Source organism: Trypanosoma cruzi, genomic scaffold (assembly GCF_000209065.1).
Source record: "Trypanosoma cruzi strain CL Brener 1047053517189 genomic scaffold, whole genome shotgun sequence".
Taxonomy (NCBI): domain Eukaryota; phylum Euglenozoa; class Kinetoplastea; order Trypanosomatida; family Trypanosomatidae; genus Trypanosoma; species Trypanosoma cruzi.
The window spans coordinates 36,448-47,113 of record NW_001849405.1 but is presented as its reverse complement, the minus strand read 5'-3'; the positions used below and the strand labels follow the sequence as shown (position 1 = coordinate 47,113).

The 10,666-nt window shown below is 43.6% G+C and overlaps 6 protein-coding genes across 6 annotated transcripts, besides 8 other annotated features; all 6 read left to right on the top strand.

Moving 5' to 3' along the window:
- Positions 1–10,666: part of a sequence feature (heterozygous, Esmeraldo-like haplotype) that runs on past the window's edge.
- Positions 14–1,180, top strand: Tc00.1047053511911.159 (histone deacetylase 1, putative; the record flags this gene model as incomplete). Its single annotated transcript, XM_811668.1, has 1 exon — positions 14–1,180. One exon carries the CDS (start codon positions 14–16, stop codon positions 1,178–1,180), a length of 1,167 nt encoding a protein of 388 aa, XP_816761.1.
- Positions 1,290–1,337: a microsatellite.
- On the top strand, positions 1,392–2,330 carry Tc00.1047053511911.150 (nucleotide-binding protein, putative; the record flags this gene model as incomplete). The annotated part of the gene is made up of 1 exon (XM_811664.1): positions 1,392–2,330. The coding sequence occupies one exon, from the start codon at positions 1,392–1,394 to the stop codon at positions 2,328–2,330; it is 939 nt and encodes a 312-aa protein (XP_816757.1).
- On the top strand, positions 2,560–4,041 carry Tc00.1047053511911.140 (hypothetical protein, conserved; the record flags this gene model as incomplete). Its single annotated transcript, XM_811663.1, has 1 exon — positions 2,560–4,041. The coding sequence occupies one exon, from the start codon at positions 2,560–2,562 to the stop codon at positions 4,039–4,041; it is 1,482 nt and encodes a 493-aa protein (XP_816756.1).
- On the top strand, positions 4,238–6,040 carry Tc00.1047053511911.130 (phosphoglucomutase, putative; the record flags this gene model as incomplete). The annotated part of the gene is made up of 1 exon (XM_811662.1): positions 4,238–6,040. The coding sequence occupies one exon, from the start codon at positions 4,238–4,240 to the stop codon at positions 6,038–6,040; it is 1,803 nt and encodes a 600-aa protein (XP_816755.1).
- Positions 6,344–6,385: a sequence feature (T-rich).
- Positions 6,650–8,161, top strand: Tc00.1047053511911.120 (DNA polymerase eta, putative; the record flags this gene model as incomplete). Its single annotated transcript, XM_811661.1, has 1 exon — positions 6,650–8,161. The coding sequence occupies one exon, from the start codon at positions 6,650–6,652 to the stop codon at positions 8,159–8,161; it is 1,512 nt and encodes a 503-aa protein (XP_816754.1).
- Positions 8,276–8,299: a microsatellite.
- Positions 8,366–10,228, top strand: Tc00.1047053511911.110 (RNA helicase, putative; the record flags this gene model as incomplete). Its single annotated transcript, XM_811660.1, has 1 exon — positions 8,366–10,228. One exon carries the CDS (start codon positions 8,366–8,368, stop codon positions 10,226–10,228), a length of 1,863 nt encoding a protein of 620 aa, XP_816753.1.
- Positions 10,227–10,276: a sequence feature (T-rich).
- Positions 10,439–10,461: a microsatellite.
- Positions 10,505–10,529: a microsatellite.
- Positions 10,643–10,666: part of a microsatellite that runs on past the window's edge.

Below are 10,666 nucleotides of genomic sequence, written 5' to 3'. Positions count from 1 at the left end.
ATGGCTTTACCAGATGGCAGTCGCAGATATTGATCGTCCTGTCGCATTAATTGACACATCCTGCTATTCTGCAGATTGTAGTCTTTCTGCCCTGGTACCGCAACATGCAATGAAGCCATATCGTTTATTAGTTACAATGGAGCTTATTAAAAGTTTGGGACTAGATCGCCATTGTCGAACAGTCGTACCACCCCTTATTGGAATTGAACAGTTACAGACTTATCATGCAGAAGGTTACATTTCGAACCTTGGTCTTCATAGCAGTCAAAGTTGGTTATGGAATACAGAAATTTCAAAGGTGACCTTTTCGGGGGATTGTCCTCCAGTAGAAGGGATAATGGAACATTCGCTTTCCACTGTAAGCGGTTCACTTATGGCAGCCATACTCTTGAACAGTGGAAAGGCTGATACTGTTATTCATTGGGGTGGTGGAATGCATCATGCAAAATGTGGGGAATGCTCTGGATTTTGTTATGTAAACGACATAGTTATTGCCATTATTGAACTACTGAAATGTTACAAAAGAGTCTTGTATGTGGACCTTGATATGCATCATGGAGATGGTGTTGATGAGGCTTTTTGTCAAAGCAATAGAGTGTTTACACTATCTCTTCATAAATTTGGTGAATCATTTTTTCCCGGTACGGGGCACCCACGTGACGTAGGATTTGGAAATGGACGTCATTGCACCATGAATTTGGCTTTGTGGGATGGTATAGATGATTTTTTCTACACGACAATTTTTGAACATGCACTTTCCTCAATTGTGAAGCGATACATACCTGATGTTGTGGTTTTACAATGTGGTGCCGATTCTTTGGCTGGAGATCGTCTTGGACACTTTAACTTATCGTCATGGGGACATGGAAAATGTGTTGAGGAAGTCAAAAAGATTGGTTTGCCAATGCTGGTGTTGGGAGGAGGAGGTTATACCTTAAGAAACGTTGCAAAGCTTTGGGCTTACGAAACAAGCATTCTCTGTGGTAAGAAATTGCCTTTGAATACAGTTGTTCCTGTCCAAAGAATGCCCCTGAGTGGCTGGTTATTTGAAGGTTCGACCCAGTTGTTAGTTGCACAAGATGAAGAAAACAAACCACTTCCCGGTGTCAATGTCCAGCGAGCCTTTAGGATGGTCATTGAGCAAATTGATAAGCAATGTCCTAATATCAGCTTTCCCTAATTATATAGGGCTTATCTCTTGATATCATGTTTGAATACCACAAATAATATATGGACCGCATGCATCTTTTTATTTGTGCAAAACGAGTGAGGAAAATCTCGTGTGCGAATTTCTTTATTTCTTGCTTTTTTTTTTTTTTTTTTTTTTTTTTTTTTTTGCTTATATATGGCTTGGGTGGGTAAAAATTGGAAAAAAAAATCAAAAAAAATTGATGCAAACTCCAAACTCTGAGTGTGTCGGTCCTGAAAGTCCAAAAGCTGGAATTGCTTCATCCTGCCAAGGATGTCCCAACGCTTCCATATGTGCTTCTATGCCAAAAGGACCGGATCCGGATATTGAATTGATCAGACAGCGCCTATCAGGTGTCAAACGAACTGTCATGGTTATCAGTGGAAAGGGGGGAGTTGGAAAAAGTACTCTCACCAAAGAACTTGCGTTTGCTTTGGGCCAAATGGGACTAAATGTTGCCTTGGTGGACTTGGATATATGTGGTCCCTCTCTTCCACGTCTGATGGGCGTCCGAGGAGAAGATGCACATCAAAGCGCCGCAGGTATCGAGCCCGTTCTGGTTGACGAGACGGTTTCCATGATTTCTATGCATTACTTGTTAGGGGACAAAAATGAGGCCGTTCTCTTTCGAGGCCCCCGAAAAAATGGTGTCATTAAGATGTTTTTGAAGGATGTGATTTGGGGTGATGTCGACATCATGCTTATTGATACCCCTCCTGGAACATCGGATGAGCATATTACAGTTGCATCAATTTTGCAACAATGTGGTGGAGTAACCGGTGCCATTCTAATTACAACTCCCCAGTTGGTTGCAGAAGCAGACGTAAAGCGAGAAGTGAAATTTTCTCATAAAGCAAAACTTCATTTGCTTGGAATTGTAGAAAATATGAGCGGCTTCGTATGCCCTAACTGTAAAGAAAGCTCTGTCATTTTCCCGCGTGCGAATTCTCAGGGAGCTGGGAAGCGCTTGAGTGATGAATTTGGGGTTCCCTTTTGGGGAGAAGTTCCCCTGGATCCTGTCTTAATGAAGGCATGTGAAGAGGGTGTCTCATTGACAGATATAGTTGACGGTAAAAGTCCAACTATTGAAATACTACAGTCGGTTGCCGCAAAGCTTGTCGCATCTCTGGAAATTGAATAAGCTACAAGGTATCTCTTACTTTTTGCTATATTTTTTTATTTCTAAATTGGTGATGATACCAACCAAAGGGAAAGAGAATGTGGTGGGGGAAAGGGAATCAACTTAAACGAAGTGGATTATAATTTTTATGATATCTAGATCTTCTGACACATTCTTTTATTTTATTTTTATGTACTTATTTTGTTGTTGTTGTTGTTTTTTACCTGTATTAAAAAACGCTTAGAAACCAATGTCAATAGTGGCTTCATTTGTTTCCGAATGTGTTCGAAATGGTCGTTGGATTCGAGGACTTTTGGCGCTTCATGGGAGTCTTCACTCAGATGAAGTCGATGTTTCCAAGGCAAGAATTCAATTGGCGACCACAATAATTAATAAAGATTGGTACACTGCATTAGCTTTGGTGAGAACGAAAGATACTTTCTATTTAGATGAACTATCTAAATTCATCTATGAATGTTCTAGGAGTGCCTATTTTCCTTCAGAAGTCTTTGTTAACGTTGTTGAAACATTTCTCCAGAGTGTAAGAGGGAGGAATGAGAGCCAGAATCGGATTTTTGTTTCGGCCATTAAGTGGACAACATGGAATCAGGCTCTGCAGTTTCTCACCATGTTGGAATCTCCAGATGGAAAAAGCATAAAAGAAGTATCTGAGTGGCTTAGGATTAGTCGCGTGTTTGGGAGCAATGAAAAGAGGCATATCATAAACACCGTACTTATGCAATTAAACTCCTCTGATCTAGACCACCTGAATGTGGCAACTCAAGCTAATCAAAGAACAAAAAGAGCGTTACCGGTTTTTTCAGCAACAGGTCGACAAGAAAATTCTGGATTGGCTAAAGCCTTAAACTCTTTAAAGACAAATGATTTCCTCAGCATGACATCGGTAGCAAGGATTGCAAATGCGACGATGCGTGGGGAAAATGTTTCGTGGAAACTGGCTCTTTCTCTTGTTTTGAAACATCGAGTTGTGGAGGATTTGAATGAAATGTTTGCCAGGCTAATCGGGGTCTGTTGTCCCCAAAATTGGCGCGTTGCTCTTGATTATTTCCATTTGGAAGGAAAATTTGCCTTGTGGCTTGCCTCACGCCAGAGTTGGAGAGCCGGTTTAATAGTATCACAATCGAATTTGATACCCATTTCTGAGGCGTACGATATTCTCAGTCGATGCGCCACACCAACTACAGAATCAAGAAAACTCATCACTCTTTCTGGAGCGAGTAAGAGAATTTGTACTCCCAGCAAAAGGGCAATTGCCTCAATGCTTGCCAGTGGATATCTTCTTGAAGAGCTTCAGTTGAGTGCGTTTTCAAAAGTATGTCAGCGTACGGGAGATTGGGAATCTGCACTCTTTCTTTTCTATCGTGTTGCCACAGATGAGTTTCAGCGACGCGCCATTTTTTCCCTTTTAGAGTCTTGTCCGAATATCACTACGGAGAAAGTACTTGGACTTGTGAATAATCTTCATCCTGCGAGTGCTTCAACAACTTACATGATGATAAAACACTCAAAGAGTTGGACTGAGGCTCTGCATATTTTGCGTTACGTAATGGCACGGGGAACCCGATGTAACCCGCAAATTTTGAGTGCCTTTATGGACGTCGATCCACCGTTTAATGTTCTCTCTCTGGTGCTTAGAAAAATGAAAAATGCGACAAATAAAGGTATTCTTCGTCGTTTAAAGTCACGGGAAAATGGTGGTTTTTCTCGGTAACATGTGGCAAAGTGCACACGATGGAATTCTATGAATTTGAGACGGCAAAAATAGTCTCTATTTCTCATATTTTACACCTAACTGTAACAGAAATTCAAGGGTGGAATAATTCAAAAAATAAAAAATAAAAACCAACAGAGTATGGCTGTGTCTTTTCAACAGCTTTTTTTTTTAATTCTTATTCTTGTTTCATTCAATGAATCTGGGCGAAACCCAGTGTGTAGTGTTTCAAATAATGCTCGCCGTGAAAAAAGTGCCAACAAGGCCCTTTATTGATCAAAAACCAGGAACGTCAGGGCTTCGCAAGAAAGTGAGGGTGTTCCAGCAAGAAAACTATCTGGCCAACTTTGTTCAAAGCACTTTTAATGCCATTGGGAAACAGGGGATGATTCCCGATACCCTTGTCCTTGGTGGTGACGGGCGGTACTTTCTCTCTGAAGCTATTCAGATCATTATCAAATTGGCTGCCGCCAATGGGGTATCAAATGTTTGGGTGGGTAAAGATGGTCTTCTCTCAACCCCTGCCGTGTCAAACATCATCCGTCAACGAAGGGATGGTGATGTCACGGCGAAGGGGGCCTTTATTCTCACAGCAAGTCATAATCCCGGTGGCCCTGAGGAGGATTTTGGTATCAAGTACAATACAGAAAATGGAGGACCTGCGGCTGAGAAAATCACTTCTGCTATTTACGAAGAGACCTTGAAAATTGATCATTTTCTGACCTGCCCAAATATTGGCACAGTGGACGTGTCAGAAATGGGTGACCATGTATTTGAGAGGTTCAGAGTTTCGGTAATCCATAGCACAGAGGATTACGTCCAGAGCATGAAGAAAATCTTTGACTTTCAAAGTATCCGAAATCTGTTAAATAGAACTGATTTTACGATTCGGTTGGATGGCTTAAGTGGTATTGGGGGCCCTTATATGAAGGATATTTTTGTTTCTTCCTTGGGCGTTCCAGAAAGTGCTTTGTGCGGTGCTACGCCATTGCCGGACTTTGGCAAGCAACATCCGGATCCAAACCTCACATATGCGAAGGATCTTGTGAGAAGCATGGGACTTGATTCCACCGGCAGACCTGTTGCTGACTTTGTTGGCGAGGTGCCGAAATTTGCTGCGGCGTTTGATGGGGATGCAGATCGTAATATGATTCTTGGCGAGCGCTTTTTTGTAACACCGTCTGATTCTTTGGCAATTCTTTCAGCAAATGCAAATGTCGTGCCATTTTTTGCTCAACAAGGTGGAATTAAAGCGGTAGCGAGATCTATGCCGACGAGTGGGGCTGTTGACCGTGTTGCAGAAATGCATCACCTTAAAATATTTGAGGTTCCCACAGGTTGGAAGTTTTTTGGGAATCTGATGGACAGCCGGGAGTTATTTGGAGGCGAAGATTACAATCCTCTCATTTGTGGAGAGGAAAGCTTTGGTACTGGTAGCAACCATATTCGTGAGAAGGATGGCGTGTGGGCAGCGTTATTTTGGCTATCGGTAATTGCGAGTAAAAATGTGGATCCATTAAAGCCTCTTGTGGGTGTAAAAGACATTGTTGAAGACCACTGGACGCGCTACGGGCGGAACTACTACTGTCGATACGACTATGAAAATGTGGCAGAGGACTCAGCCAAGGCTGTGATGGAGACTGTACAGAGGCAGCGCCCCCAGGACATTCCCTCCTTGCAAGGAAAACGCTGTGTCAAGGTTGACAACTTTGAGTACCACGACCCTGTAGACGGTTTGGTCTCCAAAAATCAGGGCATTCGTGTGATATTTGAAGATGGTTCTCGATTTGTGATTCGTTTAAGCGGAACTGGATCGTCAGGCGCCACAATTCGACTATACCTGGAGCATTACATGGAGCCCAATGCCGTAGCACGGCATATCCGTGACGGCACTCTGCCTACTCCTCAATCTGCGCTGGCCAATCTCATCGCCGTTGCGTTGAATGTCTCACGGATTTCGGGGCTTACGGGGCGTGACGCCCCCACAGTCATCACTTGAGCAGCAAAAGAAGTGGTAACGAAAAAAGTAAATGAACTGAATTTGTTTATTTTCCTTTCTTTTACTCCCTCCTTTTTTTCTGTTTTTGGGAGGTGAGCAACATAATATTTTAATATTCAGAATTTGTTTCTTTTGGTTTTCTTTTTTTCAAGCTCATGAAGTGTTGCCTGTTATTCATGTATAGAAAGCGATAACTAACATGAAAGAACGTTATACATTTATGAATCGGGCAGAGTTATTTCCCATAAAGTTACAATTGCATTATCTGTCAGACAATTGAATAACGATGGTTATAAGAAGGACAAAAAAAAAAAAAAAAAAAAAAAAAGAGGAAGGAAAAGAGAATATGTAATTTTTCTTTGTTTATATGTACAGTTGTATTCCATTCGGGAACAACAACAAGAAGAACAAATAAGAAGCTTTCGTTTTCGTTGATTATTTTTGTACTCATATTTTCTTCTTTCTTTGGTGTTGCTCTCCAATATTTTCTCTTTTGGCTTTTTCTCCGCCTGGAATCAATGTGATGTGCGTCTGCTTATATGATATACATTTATATATGAGGGTGAGAGTGGTGCAACAGCCATCGACAGTTCTAACCCCCATCTGTCAATGCGATGCATCGTTCACTTGGACATGGATTGCTTCTACGCTCAAGTGGAAGCCGTACGGCTTGGCATTGACTGTCGTACAGAACCCTACATTCTTTCACAGTGGGGAAATTTAATTGCTGTGAACTACCCGGCACGAAAATGCGGCATCGCTCGCTTCGACACTGTGGAAAAGGCTCGAGAGAAGTGCCCTCATGTCAAGGTTTCTCACGTCGCCACGTACGCAGTGGGAGATACGGAGTACAAGTATCACGAAAATGCTCGAAAAGGAACACATAAAGTTTCCTTGGAACCATATAGGGAAGCTAGCCGCAAGATCTTTAACATCTTGCGCAGTTTTGAGGGCGTGGAAGTGGAAAAGGGCAGCGTCGATGAGGCATATCTAGACGTGACCTTGGCCGCCCAGCGAGAGCTGGCGTCGATCCGGCTGCCCAGCGCACAATGTTCATCTCATTTGGAAGATGTCATGCACCCCGAAACTAATGTCATCCCCGACCGGCGAGCAGAGATAGACGCATGGCTTTTTGAAAAGGGAAAAGAATTTAATGAGATCTTTGATACGGCCCTGCATCCACAGGCCACAGTGGAGCATCAACTTCTTCTAGGTGCGGCGTCCCGAGTCGTGTGGAAATTGCGCGAGAAAATATACCAGGAACTTTGCTACGACTGTTCCGCTGGAATTGCACACAATAAAATACTCGCCAAATCCATCTCATCACGCCACAAACCTAATCAGCAAACATTGCTCTTACCGGACCGCGTTGCTTCTGCGGTGTGGGACGCCCCTTACCAAAGCATTCGTGGTTTTGGTGGAAAGTTTGGAGAATCCGTTTGCCGCGCATGTGGCAATGCAGAGTTGTTTCGCGATGCATGGCTGGTTCCACTGGAAAAGTTACAAAGTGTGCTCGGTGTTGACGATGGTGCGTATGCCTTTTATAGACTGCGCTGTCATGGTAAGGAGAAAATAAAAGAACAGTCGGTTACAAAGACGTTGATGGCGTCCAAATCCTTTAGCCCTCCCACGTCCTCTTCAGAGGGGTTGCGAAAGTGGATAACGGTTCTTTCTAGTGAACTCTGCGCACGTTACAAGGAGTTTTGTGAGACCAACAACGCAAAGGGACAAAGGCTCAATGTGAAACTTGGAAACCAAGGTCTTCGCCAGCTAGGCGGTGTCTCGAATAATACATTGGCCTTACCGGAGTTGGTGACAACGGAAACTCTGATCGCCGCCACCATGCAGATTGTTTTGGCAACTTTTGTAAGGAATCCTGGTATAATGATTAATGCGGTGACGCTGACTATTGGCTTTTTTAAAAAACTTTCTGAAGTGGAAGGCAAAAATCGTGGTCGACAGACGATGCTAACGAACTTTTTTTCCTGCAAGGCTGCTGAGAAACGTGGAAGGGGCGAACTTGATGAAGCGAATGTGATAACGCTCTCTTCTTCCTCTTCACCCTCGGAAGGTTCCACGGAAGAAAAAACTTCTTCCACGGAGGTGGTTATCATTGATTGAAGCCGTGTCACCTCAAAGGTGTCGCATTGGCCGAAGTCATTCATTCTTCTCCTTGTTCCTTTCTTTAGTGGTAGGACGAGGCGCGTTTGGACGTGCACGCAATCCACCTGTCCCTACATATATATATATATATATATAACACGTATTCCACCTCTTTTCTCCCCTCTGCATTGATGTGGAAGCGCTTTTCCACGAAGGTTTAGAATGAATCTCTACAACTGGGAAAACGAGTCACATAACCGCCGCAGCAAGATTAAAAAAACGGGGACCGTCGTTTTCCACGCCAATGAATCCGTAGATGCTTCTTTCGGTAACCTGCAGAAGGAGTACCAGATTGGAAGAGAAGTCCACCCCTCTTTGGATGGCGATGAAAAGAAAGAGAAAAGGAAGGCGCCATTAATGACCGCGGCAACAGCGAAGGCCTTGGTAAAGAAAATGGGATTTAACAGCCTTTTACCGTGTCAGGCTCAGTGTTATCGCGGCATCTTTAATCGTCGGGACGTCATTCTTCACAGCCGTACCGGAAGTGGCAAAACCTTAGCTTATGCGCTTCCTATCGTTGAGCGACACATGATACTGGAGACACACGCCGATGCAGCTGCAACCGGTCCATTTCTCCTCATCTTTGTCTTCAGTAACGAATTAGCCGTACAGACGAAAGGTGTGCTTAAAAATATTTATCCTAAACTTCATATTTGTGTTGCAGGATTTGAGGATCTCGCCTCTCAGAGATGTGACATCGTGATTGGCACGGTGCCTTCCATTGATGGGGCTATCCGTGGCAAGCAAAAGGATGATATTCAGAAAGGTCTTAAGCGAAAGCGTCATAATGAAGACGAAGTGGAACAAACTGAAAAGGACGATTTCAATGACGACTGTGACGATGATAATGATGTGGAGGAAAACGAGAACGAAGAAGACTGTGGCAATTTAACCGAGGGAATCTTGGAGGCAGGTGCGGTGGATGCCTCTGAAGTCCGTGCGATTGTGATTGACGAAGTAGACCTGACGCTTGGTCCGCGCTTCTCTAACACTGGACGCCGCATGCGAAATCTTCTCAAGTTTATTCGCAAGGCCAACGGTTCCCTGACAGATGGTTTGATGAAGGATTTTCGATCCCACCACTACGTCCTCTGTGGTGCCACCATCCCAAACTGGGTACTGAAAGCTGGTTTCCTCGGCGTGAAGAAGTACTATTACCAACTTGTGGCAGTCGGTATGGCTAAGCTTCCGGAAAAATTGGAGTGCTTTATGCTGCATTGTCCCTATACCTCTCGGGTAAAAACGGCGGCACGCCTGCTTGCTGTGGAGAGTTTTGGTCGCACCGTGGTGTTTGGCACCAGGCGACAGATTGAGGAGCTGGAAACTGAACTCTCAGCCAAGAAACTGGAGTTGTCATTTTGTTCGCTAAGCCCATCCAAGGATGAGATTGACAGAATTGCGGCACTGGGAGATTTTAATGGAGGCGTCGTCTCTGTCATCCTTTGCACGGATCTTGCCGCCCGTGGCTTGGACTTTGTGGATGTTCACATGGTGTTGATGCTTTCCGTGCCAATGCATAACATGTCCGTAGAGAACTTTGTTCACCGTGCCGGAAGAACAGCGCGCAACTCTCAAAGCGGCAGGTGTCTCCTCTTACAAGAAGAGAGAGAGAAAGATACACTTGAGGCCATTCAGAAAAACGCACATGTTGTGTTCAAGGTATACCTTCCGAGCGGTACAAAAGCGAAAGATGGCGATGCCACGAAATTGACCAGAGGGATGGAGAAGTCTCTCGCAGTTGCAAAACCAGCAGCGGTCAAGACCAAAACAACAACAAAAGGAAGTGTCACTTTTGCGCTTACGGTGAAGAATCCATTTAAGTACACCAACCCCAATGCCCTCGTGCCCTCTGCTCTAGATGTGTTGAAGAAAAACCTTGGAGAGCTCTTTGTGAATGCCAACATTATTGAAGACCATCATCGTGAAACCGTAACATTTGAGTACCCTGCTGACGAATCGCACGAAGTTAGGCGGAAGTTGTGGAAGTTTGCATTGAAAGAAATTACCCCAAACCAAGAGACGTAAAAGAAAAAAAAAAAAAAGAAAAATGAAAACACACACACAAAAAAAAAAGGAAGGGAAAGGGGAAAACACGCATGAATCAACAAAAAGAAGGTGGATAGGGGGAAGGAATGCGCTGTTTTAGGCTTCCTTGCTCTTGTCATTTATACACATACATGCGCCAAGAAAATACACATCCATGGTACGGCGGTGAGGGTGACACGTTTTTAATTTAAAAAAAAAAAAAAAAAAAAAAAGACAGACGGAGTAAATTTGACCGCATCGGGGAGGGAAGAAATAAAAATAAAATAAAATAAAAAAAAATGGAAAAGATGAGAAGAGAAATCGACTGACTGATTTTAAAAGAGGTGTGGAAAGTGTTGAGTGGTGGTTTTATTTCGTATGGCCTTCAAACCTTTATTATTCTCTCCCGTTTGCTTCTTTGTTTCTTTTTTCTTCTTT